We start from the raw sequence: 16,958 nt of genomic DNA, 5'->3' as shown, positions 1-16,958 counted from the left end.
GCAGTGTTTTTGAGCTAAATTACATAATATTCTGATGTGTCGAGATCATTCTGTCTCCTCATATGTAGATATAGGGGGGTTTAGTAGAAATACAAAATAATATGAGCATGTTAATTGCATTTATATACATAACAATTCTGGTCTTAAATTTACTGTACAAGCGAACCTTTCTGACATGTTCTCAAATAAGGAGCAAGGTAGTGATTATATATATACATAGATAGATATAAACATGTAAGAACAGCACAGCGCTGCATTGTGAAAACACATTCAGTAAACTTTTTGAAGGAGTTTATTTTTATATGTATCTATATACATAAACATTTACAATGCACTATATGCAAGAGGTACAATCCATAATAACACTATAGGTATGGCACCTAGGAAACAGGTAGAAAAGCTGAACAGTACTTGTCTGATGAACAAATGTGTGCTTTAGAACGATTGTAGTTTGACAGGGTGAAAGATCACATGTAGTACAGCTGCGCTGTGAATGGAGCAGACAATGCATTTAGGTGGGTTTTATTTTTATATTTAGGAGAAAATATGCATGTGTGATTATGTAAAGAAGAGCAGCGGTCCAGTGTCCTCCCTACTGCTGAAGACATGAGCGGCTCAGATGACTCTAACACTGACAGTTTAAAGGTAGTACGACAATGACTTCTGTTCAGCACTTTCCATTAAGTCCATGTAGTTGAAGTATGATTTTATCCAGCAGTGTATATACAGCATGAAAAATCCATTAATAAAAGTGGCACAATAGTATATTCTTATGTTACTGGATTGTAACTGAAGTGTTCAAAATACGAGAAGATTAAAGTATATAAGAGTAGATAAAAAGCAGATGTTATCAAGGTCTCTTCTGGAGGCATGACAGCAGTACAGTACTGTGATAACAAAAGACGAACAAGGAGTACAATTTCATTTCAGGCACATTCATCATCAATTACAAATTGCACTGCATTCAACTGGAAGAAATCAAATGGCACTTCAGAACTGTATGACAGATTTGTCAAAAACCTACAGACTCAAATACAAAGTGTCTTTGAAAGTGTTCATCCTTCTAGAAATTCTGTTGAGTGGCTGTCATGCTGAGGGTCATTCCATAGTTTTGTAGACTCAATACAAGTGTAACACTCCACAAGAAATAAAATGTACACACAACATGATGGTTAAAATGACCTCTTACTCAGAACATCATCTAACACCATTTCTATACAAACAAGTCATGTAATTCACCTCACTATCTGCAGTGTATACTTCACATATATAGTCGGAATACCAAATATCTCTCTTCAACGGTTACCAATATTTTCCCTTCTACTAGTGAATACTACTATGGAGCAAAGTTTGTTTTAGATGTTTTTGTACGTGATTGCAGAACACAGGCTGTATAAAACGTATAAAAAGGTATGTGACATTCTGCAGAACCAAAAGAGTGGTTTCATAATCCAGTGGAACCTCAAAAAAAGACACCAAAGTACAGCAAAGTTAACAAAGTTGACTTGGACATCAGTCTTTTGTGGGATGGTTGTGAAAAAGGGAAACATAGGGAGTAAAATGTTCTGTTAGATGAAACATTTGATGTAGCCAAGCTGCTCCTAAAAAGTGAGGACTCCCGTGAACTCGGCTGGATCTGCACATTGGGAACCTTCATGCTTTGGAAAATACTCCAACAAGAGTTTTCCACTTCTCTTTCCAACATAGTGGCAACCCTCTGACTCCCCTGCTTTTACCTCCCTACCATTGGGTGGCAGCCTTGCTTCAGATTCCCCCTGCTGATTAAACTGTCACATGATATTCCACAACAGGTCAGATGTGATGAATCCTGACTGATGGAGTGAGCTCAGATGCGGCAGGTAGCTATGTTGTGTTCCACAGAGGAGTTGCAGCAGTCACGGACAGTTGGGCACATTTGTTTAACTGAGCAGGTGCTATAAAACAGTTGCCTCCTCCATGGCATTGACCCATCTGAAAGACAAGAAAGAGGAACATGAGACCTTTGAGCACAGTGGTTCATGGAACTCTTAAAGGGGAACTCTGATTTTACATGATAAAGACACTTTGCTAGTCATGGAAAAGACTTCTCCTCTTTGTCCAGCATTGGCGTGACCACTACACACTTTCAGCAAGGGGTGGCAGAAAGAGGTGGGCTTTTACCGTGAGTCTCACAGACAGATACTATTGGTTACATTATGGGAAATGAAGGATCCAGTGTTTTTGGAGATTGGCAGTGGTGGAATGTACATTTACTCAAGTACTGCACATAAGTACAAACTTGAGGTATCTGTACTTTACATGAATATTTCCATTTTATGATGCTTCAGTATCAAACAATTGATCAGGGACTGTTTTCATAACTGATTGTTTCATTAATTTCTCATTCAAAAATGGTAAATATTCCATTTCAGTTTTTCAAATGTCACGATTTGAGACTTTTACATAAATACATAAATACAACTCTATGCGTTACATTAACGCTCAGATTGGATTTCCTTCTGAAAAAACAGACCGTGTTTCCGGAAAAACAAACAGACAAAAAACAGACTTGTGTATATATATTTATATTGTTATATTTTGTGCTCTTATTTTTAATAGATGTATCATACACCAACTGCAACACAACAAATTCCTCGTATGTGTAAAATCATACTTGGCAATAAAGCCTTTTCTGATTGATTCTGATTCTGATTCTGATTCTGATTCTGATTCTTTTCTGCGTATTAAACTGCAGTAGAGTGAATCATTTGGAGGTGTGGATGGTTGGTCAGACATTTACTCACTTTGAGCTCTGTTCAATTGTGACTATATTACAGAACAAATGGACTGATCATAAAATAACCATCAGATTAATCCATAATGAAAATAGTGATTAGGTGCCACCCAATATGAAACAGTTAAAAGAAAACAGAAAAAAGATGCTTAAACATGAATGCATGAGTGTTAATAACCTAATCTATCTAGTTTTTTTTATCTAGTTTTTTTTTTTTAACCAACAAATCAGTACATATCTTTATCGTTATATCGTTTCTTTCAGTTCCTTTTTTGCTCTTTTATTGCTCCTCTACAGTATCTACAGTGTTTACAGTAAATTATACCCTGACTGATACTGGATTCTGAGCCCAGTACTGATATCAATATATGAGACTTAAAAAATAGAAATTACATGTCGGGTGATTGTAAGCTGTCTTGATATGGATGAATTAAGACAAAAAACAATTATGACCAAGATACACTGTCTGACAGCTGAAAAAAAAAAAAAAAAAATCTAGTTTTCAGTGCTCTCTGGTGGACAAATTATGTAATGAAGAATGTTTCCGCACTACATCAAACCCAGTCTGTCATTTCTATACTGACATTTCTTGTTGATTATTGTCCAACATACACACCAATAGAACTAAGTTAATGATGGATGGTACATCAAGCTCTCCTATAAATAACACGCTTTTGCCCCTGTGCACATGTTTAAGGATGTGCACTTGAAACTCTTTTGTACCCCTTTTACAAAGAAAGTCCTAATGAACCTCACGGTGAGTAACACGTTGATCCAAAGAAAATGTGTCAACAAGCATTACGATAATTGGTGCCTTTTAAACAAAGCTGTATACATTCTGTGTTCTGTCTTTATGTTTAACTGCTACTGCAACAAAATAATTTCCCAAATTGGGATCAATAAAGAAGCAGTCTAAGTCTAATGCCCTTTGATAAACATGTTCTGTCACCTTGCTTAGTTACCAGTAGTGTAAGAATATCCACATATTCATTAAAAGAGTGCAGTGCCTAAACCTCTCACACTAATACTGACTTTAATGCTATCAGATCTTAACCAAAACATTTCTGCATTAAATGTCATGTACAGATAACCCAGTAAAACATAATAATACAAAAGCAGATATGAGACTGTTAATTATTCATTTTTCAATATTTTTAAAATTAGAAATCAAAACAGAATTTCAGTCCTGAAAAAAGGCTCACTAAAGGTATAAATAACATCAACCCATATGGACAGCTGTCCTGCATGAGACATACGGGTCATACAGGAATGTAGAGGCAGTTTATCCGGCCTGCCTGCTGTCACACATTCCACACATGTCCACACGAACCCAGAGAAACACACACATACACACACACACACACACAGCTCCCTGGTGGTCTAGTGGTTAGGATTCGGCGCTCTCACCGCCGCGGCCCGGGTTCGATTCCCGGTCAGGGAACATACTTTTAAAACTTAAGTTCCAATGCAGAAACCCATCACTTCTGACCTGCGTGCAGTCTGATGGTCATCAGCCCTGAAGGTGTAGTACAGGGTTTTCTTGTGGTACAGATGGAACACGTTGCTGCTCTCCTCTCCCTCTGGCCTCTCTGTCAGCTTGACGGTGAAGCCCTGCAGAGGTAGACTCTCTGAAGCCACTTTATCCTGAAGAAACCAGACGGACGACATCAAATACAGGCACACAAGTTACAAACTGCAATCTCACTGTCAGCAGCGATATGCGCATTGCAAGAATTTCATGCTTCAAGAAGAACAAAGCGGTGCAATGCTCAGACGCATGCTTGTCAAAAAGGAACAGAGAGAGCACAGAGAATCCCTTCATTAGTCACGTCAAGTGTTGTGCTCAGGAGGAAAGGCTGAACAGTGGAAATGTGAGTCTTAAAACAGTTCTGTACGTTATTAGCCGGACGTGAAGAAGAAAATGTATAGACAAAGGCTGTGGGGAAATGCCTCTATGGTCATGAAAATGTGTGAGAGTTTTGGGGCTGGTGTGGGAGACTCTGTGCCCCCTCACCTCACGGGCTGTGAAGGTGTAGAGCACCTTGTCTTTGAGGAGGAACCACAGCCGCTTCCACTTCCGCTTGCTTTTCTTCCGGCGCTGCAGGCTGCCGCTTATGGTGGAGCCCTCCACGGTAAGTGCTACCTGATGGACAGATGGACATTAGATACACATAAACCTACATTAACGGATAGAGGGACTGGACAATATAACTGGAACTGTTTGCAACAATATAACCCACCACAACCAAACCACATGACCAGCATTACATTTCTGTTATTCCGTCCAACCCCTGAAGATAGGAAGACCATTTGAAAAGTACATAGTGAAACCTACTTGCAGCTGTTTTGCACTACACATGTGTCCACCTGATCAGTATCGCACATGGCAGACATTCCAGTACACAAACCTGTCACATGTGGTTAGGAATCAAAGCTCTCACTGCGGTTTGGTGTGGGTTTGATTCCCAGTCAGGGAATGTTTTTTACTCACATAACAGACTTTTGATTTTCAGCTGATTACATATAGTATACAGTAGGCAATTATGTGCTAAAAATGAGCATGTTTGAAATGAAACAGAGGCACAGATGGCAAATGGGAAGCCTAGTCCACCTGGTTGAGAGGGGAGGTGCTCTTCCTGCTCTTCCACAAACTCGGGGGCTGCAGGCTCTGGAAGACCGCAGAGAGAGGACGGCTGGCCCTGTGAGTCCGAGGACTGGAGTTACCACACGCCCCCGACACGCTGCCTCCTACAGACACACACATAATTAATACCATATCAAAGAGGTAGAAGCACAGCAAGATGTTTTCCTTCCCACTGCATTCCCCCAGCAGTGACACACTTGAACACAGAAAGCTGAGATTCACCTCTTTTCCTGAGCTCGGCATAGCAGTGGTCACACACTTTGGCCACCCTGTCTTTGAGGTACTTCAGTGGGTATCTGTTCCTGGAACAAGCTCGGCACACCACCTGCTCAGAGCCACAGAATGCAAAGAAAATGTACAAACCACAGATAGGCAGCATCTGGTTTCAGTGGGCTATCTTTGACTTTCAGACATTTGAACCAAAAGGATAGACAACAAATAAATATTCAGAAAAACACATTAAAAAAGTCTATTTAACGCACATCGCTTGCTTGGTGACAGACACTGTAACTCTTTTATTCAATAGATGAAACGATTAACCCATAATAATGGGTTTCTTTGATATATGGTACTTTTCTTTTCCATTAGCGCTTCATGGGTCAGCAATCTAAAACTTGGCATCCTGTACAGTGAAACAAAACTGGAGTCAAGACTAATCACATCGAGGTCTGCGTGTCTGACCTTGCCACAGGCGTTGCAGTGGTGTCGTCTCAGCGTGAGGCTGAAGTCGGAGGTACAGTTCATGCACATCATCACATGAGAAATTGGCACCAGCACAGGAGCCGCCTCACCCAGGGCCATCCATAACTTCTCACGTGCCTGTGGACACACACAGCACATCAGACAAGGTGAGGAGGATGTCGGCAAAATTGAAGAAGAATTATTATTATTACTTCTTTTAACCTTTTTTACCTCACTGCAGGGTCCACCGAACGTACAGAGTCCTGCAGCATGGTCTGCTATGGCTCGACTCAGCGTGTGGAACCAGTCCTCCCTCTCTCCAACTGAACTGAAGAGAGAAACAGAAAATCACACCCGACACTCCTCAAAGACTAACAGGGAGTCTTGTGCCTGCACACTGTTCATTTCAAGATGTGGTGGTCAGACGCTCACCTGGCTGACAGAGTAATAGTGATGTCAGACACTTCGATCCTAAGGCAGTTCAGCACGTTGTCGAGGACAGGTTTGCTCACCTGTGTGTGTTTGTGAGGAGCAAAAACACATCTGAGTTCAGCCAAGAGATCAAGCTGGAGATGAGCTCAAATTTGAAAACTGAATTGAAAATCTTAAAAAGGAGAAGGGAAAAGTTCACGTACCTTCATCCCGGACAGAGACAGAGTGTTCTTTAGCCTGTATTTTCCATCCTGCTGAGGGTAGGTGTACAGCATTATATCATTCATCTGGTAAAGAACAGAAAAAGACATATTGTGTTGGATTAAATTGATTTTTTTTATCATGCTCTTCAAAAGAATGAAAGAGTAGATAAATGAGACTCTTTCTTTTGGGTCGCCAAAACAAGCTTCCATTCCCAGTTTTTCAGAATACCCCGTGATTACCACAAGGTGGCGATGTTACCTTGAGGGAAATATTTAAATTGCAGCACACACCTCTCTCTATTCTTTCTTTCTTGAAAGCAACTTTATGGGCTCAGTTACTTAGACTATGTTTCCTCTCACAGCATTCACACATGTCTGTGCAACCGCCCAGCACAAAATTCCCATGTATGCACACAACAAAATAAGGCATTAAAAGTGTTTATTTGCTTGTCAGACCAAAAGTATTGTGATCCCCGAACACGCTGAGAGTCCATTGTGTTATGAGAGGTATTTCATTTTTTCCCAGACAAAAGAGATGACATCATTGGTCACACCTAATGTGTGCTCTAAACATCCGCTGGGGCTGTAAAGGCAGCATCCAGGAATTCTCCACCCTGCTCTGGGCTCCAGGCCTCTCTTCACCCTCCCAGCCTTCTCAGGCTACGCTGAGAACCAGGACTGGGTGGAACCGGCCACCTTCACCACAACAACAACAACACAAACAGTCGCAGTTACGGGTTCACTGGCTGGAGACAAAACAGTGCATGATAGCCAAGCCCGAGCCCTGCCTGCGACCTCTGGGCTGCAGCCACCGCAGTTCGTCTGCTCCACCCTTCGCTGCTCGCTTACCCAAAGATTCCTTCCACAGAAATCCAAGCAAGTTCCAAGTTAATGACTTTCCCAGATGAGACACAGCATGCACCTTCTTGACCGCTTGGCACCTAAGACATTTATTTTTTCAACAGTGGCATTTCATCTCATCCACTGACCTCCTTCACCTACTTCTTTCACTCACACTCTCCTCCCTCTGGCAGCTTTCTGTACCTCCATCCTCCCTCTAATTCCTTCCCTCACTCATTCATTCCACCTCTCTTCTCTTCTTTAGAGCTCAGCTTTGTGACATGCCTGTAGCTTCTCCGTGTTGCTGAGGTGAGTGATGGCTTTCATCTTCACTGTTGTTTGGATTCTCTTTCTTTAAAAGCCCATAAATAACAACTGACCCACTGAAGCTGTCCACTTCAAGGGGAGAGAATGGCTATATATCCCTAATAGCCTACAAGCATCAACCACCAACCCCTTTCAGCTATCGCTCAACTGCAATTCTGTTCGGACAGACTGGGAGAATGATGGAATAGAGCAAAAAAATAAAATACAATAAATAAATCCATATCTTCACATTATACTATACTATTTGGATCAACCAGTACAAGCCAAAATCAGAAATGCTGCTCCTGCGGATATGTAGCTCAAGCATAACTCACAACATGAGACAGCACTGATTGCACATGGAACAATAGAATGGGCTTCACTATTTCACGTTATGTGTTTGTGTAGCACCGCCACCCTCCTCCACCACCACCTCCTCCTCCCTGCATTCTACAGGGTGTCTGGCCTTCACTTTGCTGTCAGTCCCCTCCCAGTACACAGGAAGCCAGCATCCAGTGACCCACACCAAACATCCTGTAAGGAAGTGGGGCCCTGGAAAACAAGCACTGAGAGAGGAGGAGAGGAGAAGAGCGGAGAGGGAGGCCCTTTCTTGATGGGTGTGGTGCCAAGTGGAGGTCTCACAGCCTTGGCCTCGTGCCTCCTCCCCCTCCTCTTAACCTCACCTACCTCGCAGACCGACCGCCGCCCAACATTCCCCCATATTTCCGCAGACCACGCTAGCTTTGTTTTTGATACCGCTTCGATCAAATCACAGGTGTTTTCTCCTGTTGAAGACAGGGGGTGACAAATCTCTGTTGGAGCTCCATCCAAAAGATGAAAATGGCACCTATGAAGCTTCCTAATTAACACCTTATACCTTGTTTGATTAATCCATGCAAAAACACCATCATGTGACATTGCAGGAAAACCATAGAAGTCACTGAGCCCAGCCAAGAAATAGCCTGACACACAGGAACCTCGTAAAACCACAAATTGTCTTTTTTTAACACACGTGATATATAAGGTGTTAATTAGTGACCTTTAGAAGTGCGGATGGGGGGATTTGTATCTATTTTTGGTATTTCTGCTTTATTATGATAGTGACAGCTGGAGAAAGGCAGCTACATGGTACAAAGGTTTCTGAGTGCCCTGTCGGTGGACTTTTACATCTTAATCTGACAGAGTCATGCTCTGCATCTTTCTGCACAATATATGTTCACCTGTTGGCTGTCTTTAACAGACAGATATGGGAGTTGAATGGATCATCTCATCTAACTCTCAGCAAGAAAGCTAATAAGCATATTACCCCAAATTTTGTATTTAATAGTTTGAAACTACAGAAGGGAACAAAAAGCAGTATTTTAAAGGCTCAAACAGGAGCTTCACACGTAGAGTTACATGGAACGAAGGTATAATAAACAATTAAATATTACCAGAAACAGGTGTCGGGGCTGCCTGCTTTTCTTCGAGACTTTCATGAGTGTGCCCTCTTTCACAAACATCTGTCAAAAGAAACAACACACACGCAGAAAAAGCATAAGAAAGGCATTTTAGGCTGTCAAATTACTGCTTACATCAACTGTGTTTTAGACCGTGTGAAAGCCTTCAAATACTTTTCTTCAGATGTCATTGCAGAACAATGTGTTGCTGTGTTTTCATAGTGAAATAGTAACACTAGCCAGAAGCAGCTACGTGGTGCTCACCCTTCCGGGTTTCAGGAGGTCCCTCTTGCTCTTCACGCTGTACTCTATGTGGACCAGGCGCAGCAGGTTCTCCTGAGGGAGCAGAGGGAGCGTGGAGATGGAGGGAGATTATCCAGTGATGGACAGAAGAGAAGACCGAGAATGAAACTGTCCCTGTTTGTTCGTTAATGAAAGGGAGGGAGGCGGAAAGGGATGTGATACTGAAAACTGAATGGGGGGGCGCAGAGATAGAGGGAGCCTGTGTTTCCACTGTCTGTCAGCCTGTGTGTGTGTGTCAGCGCATGAGCATAGAAGAGGGAAGAAAGCAAGTGTGATAAACAGAGGAGGCAAGCCAAAGCGAGGCACAGGGGATCTTGACAGAGGCAAGAAGCCAGTGGGGGGAGGGTGAATTATCTCCATACACTGCTCATGTTTGAGGGGGAGTGATGTCCACCCTTACACTGCTCCCTTTGTAATGATACACCTGGGACTTTCTGATGACATCAGCTTTCCTCGCAACTTGCGTTAATCAACAGGCTGCGGAGGCCAGCGCCAAAGAGGGATAGACCGCTCCTTCACTCATTTCATTTAGAAGAGGGATTCATACACAGGAAAACCTCAGCTGTCTAACTTCTTCACGCCTCATCTCCATCTGAAAATTGCTCTTTCACTGCCAGGCGGAATATAAAGACGTGTCTCAATGACAGCATGCTGGGCTGTGAATATGTCAAACTCAATAGGAGCTAAACAGTCTGATTGTAATAAACACATGGAGTGCACCCGCAGTAAACCTACCCCCTGTTTCAGATTGTCATTGGCCTGGTCTGCCACCTCGGACACGATCACCAAGGCAGCTGCAACACAAACAGAGAGAGAAAGAGAGAGATTTATGCGCAACGGCATTCAATAAAGACACACTCAGTGACTGTGACTCAACAACTAGGGTCTGATACATGTCCAGCAGCTGCACTGTCTATGTGTCAGTATGTCTGTGAGTGCTGAAAAGACACCACTGTTATGGTTCTGGTTATGCATATCACAGAGCTCCATTCTGCAGGTTTACCTTGCGTGTCCTCGTATTCTTTAGAATCGGGGGAGAGGTTGTTCAGGTAATCTGCAGAAAACGCAGAAAAAAGAAAATCCAAACATGAAAATATGGCACTCAAACTGATTGTTTACATACAACTGAATGCTTATAAGAACACTTGTGACATTTTTTAAGTGTAAAGTGCAGCTTGCTCAATGCATGAGGCCATGACATTATGCTATACTAAACTAATACTAATACTGTCTTAACCAGTGTGAATTTAAAAGTAAGAGTATGTCACTTCTAAAAGAAGACATAACACCTTCATACGAGCAATAAAACACATCCTTGCTCACTTATATACACTTGCTATGACATCCTTAGTTGGTAGCCTTCAGTAAGCTGCATGAATACTAGCTAATGGTGGCTACTGCTAATGTAAACAAACCATAGATATTGAGGTATAATTCATATTACAAGGTCAGTTTGCTGACTCCTCTGTGTTTGCTTCTATTACACTTATTATTATCCCATAATTGCTACTAATGGCCACAATGGTCTCTATTCAGCAAAAATGCAATGGACTTGCTTTAAAGATTACTACGCACGTGTGTGTGTGTGTGTTACCTGTGAGCAGCATTCGATATTGAAGTACTCTCACTATAACCTGCAGCAGCTGGTGTTTCAGTGGGATTTCAGCTTCTTCTGGGCTTCTTGTCTGCAAACACACGGACACACACAAAGACACACAGACACCAGTTAGACAATTAAAACTATATGCAGATATCACAGCTTCACAGGGGTTACTGACACCTGATCATTTCTGCTGAATATTATTATTAAAATCTTCATCAATGCGCTGTGCCAATAATGGACCCCTGAGCTTCCTTGAACTGCACACACAAAACCACAGCTCTATGTCTTCTAAATGAGGGCAACCTCCATAATATGAGGCTGCAAGTCAAGGTCACAGGTGACCAAAGGAACACCATCGGACTGGCTGACCTTCACACGTCTTTGCAGCGCACAAAAAACCCGAACAAGTGCCATTCTTCTTCTCAGAGTAGTCATTTGTAGGTGAAAGGGGACAGAAATTGGCACAATCAAAGAAAGCTTTAGAAAATCAATCAGGATCTAATTGTCTCTGACAGGTATTTATGCCCTGAGAGGTAGAGGAGCAACGGGGGACTGGGTGCGCGTGCACACACACACTAAAACACACACACACACACATACACAAGCACTCTTTTCTAATCTAATGAAGTCCTATCCTCCATTAGAGAGGCACAGATAGCACCCTGCGGGAAACAGCATCTTCATCTTATTTACACTGCACACACACACACACACACACACACACACACACACACACACACACACACACTCTGCACACACAAACGGGAACCCACGCACTGACACACACTGAACTCATATCAGACTCATTCACAAACACATATGATATATTATTAATGCAACCCTCTACACACAAGCAGACACAAACACACACACACACACACCGACACTGGGCTGGTGGTGCGATAACACTGATTAGGCCTGAGAAGGGGAGGGATGAGATGCAGGTTAAACACACCACTCTTTGTCATCATTATCACAATCTGGAGTGCAGGAGTCCAAAAGTAAAACAGAGCTGATGCCTCTTTTAATGAGCAGACCCTCACAAGCGCTCACTTTCTCTTTTTATTTCCATTTCTCTTTCTTCTCCTCAACTTTGGTCCTCAGCAACAACCCTCCCCCCGCCTCCTCTCTCCTAATCCTGATGCACTGAGTACAATAATAACCAGCCCTCCATTATTCAGCCCGCTCAGCTTCAGAACATCCGCTTTCCTCAAGTGTCGCTTGCAAATTGTCATCCAATTGACACTTGTTCGGAAGAAGTGGCTTTCCAGAGATGGTAATTAGCGTGTGGTTTGTTTGGGTGAAGGAGCCAAATGGAGGAGAGAGCAGGGAGTGTGTGTGATGCCTCGTGCTGGGAGATAAACACACAGACACACATACACGGACAAACAAACACACCTTTCAGACTCTGTCACGGCCAGCTGATTTGCTGCCTGCACACACACACACACACACACACACACACACACACACACACACACACACACACACACACAACTGATCTAATTGGGAGTTGTAAAGGAGGCTGCTTCTCTAATTAGCTTCTGTCTGCCTCATTGCCCAGCTGCCTTTACAAGGAATTCACTCCATCGCTCTCTCCCTCTATCGCTCTCTGTCCACCTGCTGCACAGCCTCCTCCTCTCCTCCTGGGCTTCTGGCACAAGAGAAAACACCCGGGCTTTACACAAACGCAAGCTATGACATGAATATAAATCCAAGCTGGAGCACTTTGGAAAAAGATTTCATAAAAACCAGTTTCGCATGATCCACTCAATTTGTGTACGGACATGCCCCTGCAAAACAATCAGACACAAATACACAGAGGCGCAAACACTCTCACAAAAGGGGGGGGCACAAACATGCACACACACACACACACACACACACACACACACACACACACCCCACTGTGTCAGCCAATGTTTATAGATGGTGTGGTAAACAAGAAAGTGGCTGTGGAGAGGAGGCTTTAATCCTGTAAGGGTCTAGCTCGGATCTGATCAGGGTCTGTGGCTACTTCATCACTGTCATCACCACATCCACAATGAAATTACTACCACTTATACTGCTGGACTTTGGCTTGTAGCCATAAAGATGGAGGAGCAGGAGGGTGGAGAAGAAAGAAACGCGTTGAGGGAGGTAAGGGTTTAAGTGTCGACACAGAGAAAGAGAATAAAATAGCAGCTATTGAGTCAGCAGCTTTTTGAAAATGGCAAAAAATAGCAGTAAATGAAAACATTCAAATGGGCATCTGCACTCCTTTGAAGTGTAATGACTTGTGAACTGTCACAAGGCAAACAGATAAATGAGCGTCGCCGCTCTCAGTAGTAGGTATAGTGTATCCCGTGACCCGTACCCTCCTCGCTGCTCTCCCTCGGCCCTGCTTCTCCCTCATTACAGTGGGGTCACACACATCCTGCAATTCCCATGGCAGTGCTCTGATTCAACGCAGCATCCATCATATACACACAGTGCTCCGCTGTGGGAGGGTGGGAGGACAGCCCCCATATTACAGGCTTACATGTGATATGGGAAACGTAGATACAACATGCAGTGTGTATATGCGCTGCAGGTGTGGTGAACTGTCCGTGGATGTGCCTCTGGGTGTTCATTTTAGAGGTGTAAGATGAATCAAAGCTTTCACATGGACACAGGTGAGGAGTAGGAAAAAACCTTTATTCTAACCAACCTTTGTATGGAGAAAAATGTGCTTGTGACCTTTGATAAGATGATATCCTTTCTTACATTTATCCTTCTTTGCAAATCAGTCATTTATGGGTACTCAAGAAAGCTATTAGCAGTTTATGATGTGAGAGAGGGGACCGATATCAACTTCATGAGGCTAAAATGAGGTGGCACGTTGTTGACTTTGATCAAGGTTATCAAGGGCTAAATTACTGTGTGGCATAGACCAAGCGTGAAAACATGCTGTAAGATAGTAGAGGTCATTGTTTGCAGTCTTCATCTCTCACCTCCACTCCCTTCTATTTACATTAACTCCACTAAAGTCTGGCAGAGCCAAAGTTTTTCTGGGAAGGGGCAGCTGCTGCTGAATATTCATGAGCGGAGACAGTTGGTGCCTTGTCTGTTCGCTTTTCTTATCAAACTGGAAACGCCTGGAACCACTCACAGTGAACCAGAGTACAGCATGGAACTGGTAATGCGTAGATTTGGGGAGAGAGGTGCTGAGTTGAGTAGGTATCTATCTAAACTTCAACATAAACAGAAGCCCAGGAAAGAGTTTTTACTGATGTCTGACACAAATTGAAGCACTCAAACTGAACACAAACTCTTTCCAGTTACTAAACAACAACTGAATGATAATAAATCCTTTTCATTTCTCTGTCTTTTTATTCAGGGAGTCCTGTGTGCTGAAACACAGCGGTTTTAACTCTGTAAATTGTGAATCAATTTTATGGACCAGGACACGGCTACATGGAAATGAGTAATCTATTGCTGTATCTCTGCGGTCTTAACTATAGGCTCTCTTAATACCCTGTCTTTTAGTTAAAAACAGTCAGTTGTATTGTTACCAGCTGGGACTAAACCCACTCCTATTCAACATCAGGATAAAGCATTGATTAAGTAGACCAGGCACACAATCAGTGATGGTTTTAGAATGGGTTTTTTTTCAGAATTAAGATCCCGTGACCCAAATCTCACTTCCCTGCTCTCCAGGAAGGATCAGGGATGAAGAGATCCATGCTGAACAAAAAATGAGTATTTGGTGTTGAGTGGATATAAAATATGCCAGCATGACAGTGGAAAGGTCAGTCCTGTGAAGAGCAGTGGGACAGTGAGAGTTTAGAAAGGCCATTTTCTCCCCGTGGAAGCTGGGTGACAAAATCTAAGTTGAGAGTGGTGAATGGGTACCAGGGGAAATACCAGGTTTGATCTCTGCTCCCTGGAAAAACCCACAAGGCTTCACTTTCACTCCATAAACATGGAAACTGAACTTGAAATCTGAATACGTGACAGTTCAAACACTTGTTTGCCTTTGCAGAGGATCCTTTGGGGTGGGAATGGGAATTAAGTAGAAGACTAACTGTTGGCAGGAGACACAATTAAAAGCCGCCTTTATCTGTTCAGGCTCTAGCCTGTCTGCTCAGTGGTTTACCTCAAACTTCTTGACGATGCTGGCGAAGGCCAGGTTGTTCCTGCAGCTCTCCTCCAGTAAGGACATGCTGCGATCATACTCTGAGATATAGGTGTCAAACACCCCAAAGTCCTGCCGACGTGACAGGATCACATCTACTACCCTTTGGCTCTCCTCCCTGTGCAGAAAGGAAGAGAGAGAGAGATTAAGCACATTCTCTGTCATCATTTCATCATTTTACAGCGAAGGTTTATAATTTAGACAAAAATCCAAATTTTATGACATGCTGTGCATTTCAAGAATCTGTAATTTATATGTTATTGCAATTCATTTATTTTTTGTTGCAACCACTTTTCCTCAAGCCTGCTGGCCCTCCAGTTACTGAATTCCTATGTTTTCCATAATGACGTTTTTGGCAACCTTATACAAACAATGATGCAAACATTTTGCTTACAATTGTTAAGTTAAAAATGCATTAACAAGCACACTTCAGAGGTGCTGGTAGGCAGATTTTTTGCCTTTGATCACAGCCAGGCTTGCAGTTCCCCCTGCTTCCAGTCTTTAAGCTAAGCTAAGCTAAGCCAGTCAACGCCCCTTATATCTAATGTACAGACGTCTATCCCTCAAAAAAAATGCAAAAACAATTAGCACCAAATTAACCCTGAGAAAAGTCTCCCACCAATGATTTAGGATGGATTTTTCAAGGACAAATCTGAATATAAAAGAATATTAAAAACTGGTGAAAAAGCACTTCAGTTTGGTGGCACTTGCTGCCATGCAAGGCCTCTTGGTTGAAGAATGGCCTCTGAAATTATCATATGAATTTTAAATCAGGGTTAGAATCGAGTACAGTAATTATTGTGACCTCAGCGGAGAATGAATTATGACTATAGTGGAAGTCTCTTTACTCAACATCCAAACTACATTAGTCTGTTGATGAAAACAGAGCGTTAACTGTAGTGTACAACAACAACCACAGCACAAGCAGACGCAAACGGCCACAGTGTTTTTTACCACTGGTTGATGTGCTGCTCCAGCTCGTTCAGGATGCTGCTGTGGAGGGTGTAGACCTGTGGGAGCACGCCCAGTATCTCTCCTAACCTCTGCTCCTCCAGCACGGGCTCCCCTTCCTCACCCTCCGCCTCTGTCACTGCTGACCTGAAGTCCTGCACGAGAGAGGAGAAAACAGGGTTAGCAAGGATTTTCAAAGTGGGGCAGAAAAGGAGCGTAAAAGAGAGAGGAATGAAGGAAATGGTAATTAGGATGAAAGGAGGAAGGGAGGGAGAGCAGGAGAACCGAAAGGCATAAAGGAATGAGGAATGAAGTGGGGGAGAAAAATGGAAGGAAGGAAGGTCAGATCCTCCTAAACATCCTTCCTGCTACCCTCCCTTCAAATCACCTCAGTGCCTTCCCGCCACTTTGGGCTCTGTCCAGGCATTCAGGAAAGGCGGCACTGCTTGCACAAGAGTTACACACCAGGTGTTGTTGCATAATGACCTTGGCGCTCAATGACACAATGCTGTTTTGTATATAGTCCCCACTTTTCATGTCTCAGTTGACAAGAACCTAAAAATTCCCTGATATACAATGAACTGGGGTGCATTGAAGTCCATTCAGCACACATAAAACATAAGCAAC

General features: G+C 42.9%; 1 protein-coding gene and 1 non-coding gene across 3 annotated transcripts in view; one reads left to right on the top strand and one right to left on the bottom strand.

Moving 5' to 3' along the window:
* Positions 1-269: 269 nt before the first annotated feature.
* Positions 270-16,958, bottom strand: part of fgd5a (FYVE, RhoGEF and PH domain containing 5a) — a 32,133-nt gene continuing 15,444 nt past the window's right edge. The window contains exons 6-21 of one of the 2 annotated variants that reach the window (XM_076751456.1): positions 16,335-16,486; positions 15,342-15,498; positions 11,216-11,306; positions 10,625-10,675; positions 10,357-10,415; positions 9,583-9,654; positions 9,313-9,381; positions 6,734-6,817; positions 6,531-6,610; positions 6,330-6,426; positions 6,099-6,236; positions 5,640-5,742; positions 5,385-5,521; positions 4,788-4,916; positions 4,263-4,417; positions 270-1,971 (exon numbers count right to left, since the gene is read on the bottom strand). In XM_076751456.1, coding sequence (XP_076607571.1) covers positions 1,935-1,971; positions 4,263-4,417; positions 4,788-4,916; positions 5,385-5,521; positions 5,640-5,742; positions 6,099-6,236; positions 6,330-6,426; positions 6,531-6,610; positions 6,734-6,817; positions 9,313-9,381; positions 9,583-9,654; positions 10,357-10,415; positions 10,625-10,675; positions 11,216-11,306; positions 15,342-15,498; positions 16,335-16,486 — 1,611 coding nt within the window. In that variant the 3' untranslated portion in view covers positions 270-1,934. The remainder of the gene's footprint in view (positions 1,972-4,262; positions 4,418-4,787; positions 4,917-5,384; positions 5,522-5,639; positions 5,743-6,098; positions 6,237-6,329; positions 6,427-6,530; positions 6,611-6,733; positions 6,818-9,312; positions 9,382-9,582; positions 9,655-10,356; positions 10,416-10,624; positions 10,676-11,215; positions 11,307-15,341; positions 15,499-16,334; positions 16,487-16,958) is intronic. The other variant, XM_076751465.1, reaches the window with a different exon arrangement.
* On the top strand, positions 4,143-4,214 carry trnae-cuc (transfer RNA glutamic acid (anticodon CUC)). The gene has a single exon. It is a non-coding gene; the product is annotated as a tRNA-Glu (tRNA).

This window comes from Chaetodon auriga, chromosome 2 (assembly GCF_051107435.1).
Source record: "Chaetodon auriga isolate fChaAug3 chromosome 2, fChaAug3.hap1, whole genome shotgun sequence".
NCBI lineage: Eukaryota > Metazoa > Chordata > Actinopteri > Chaetodontiformes > Chaetodontidae > Chaetodon > Chaetodon auriga.
This window is presented reverse-complemented; position numbering and strand designations above follow the sequence as displayed.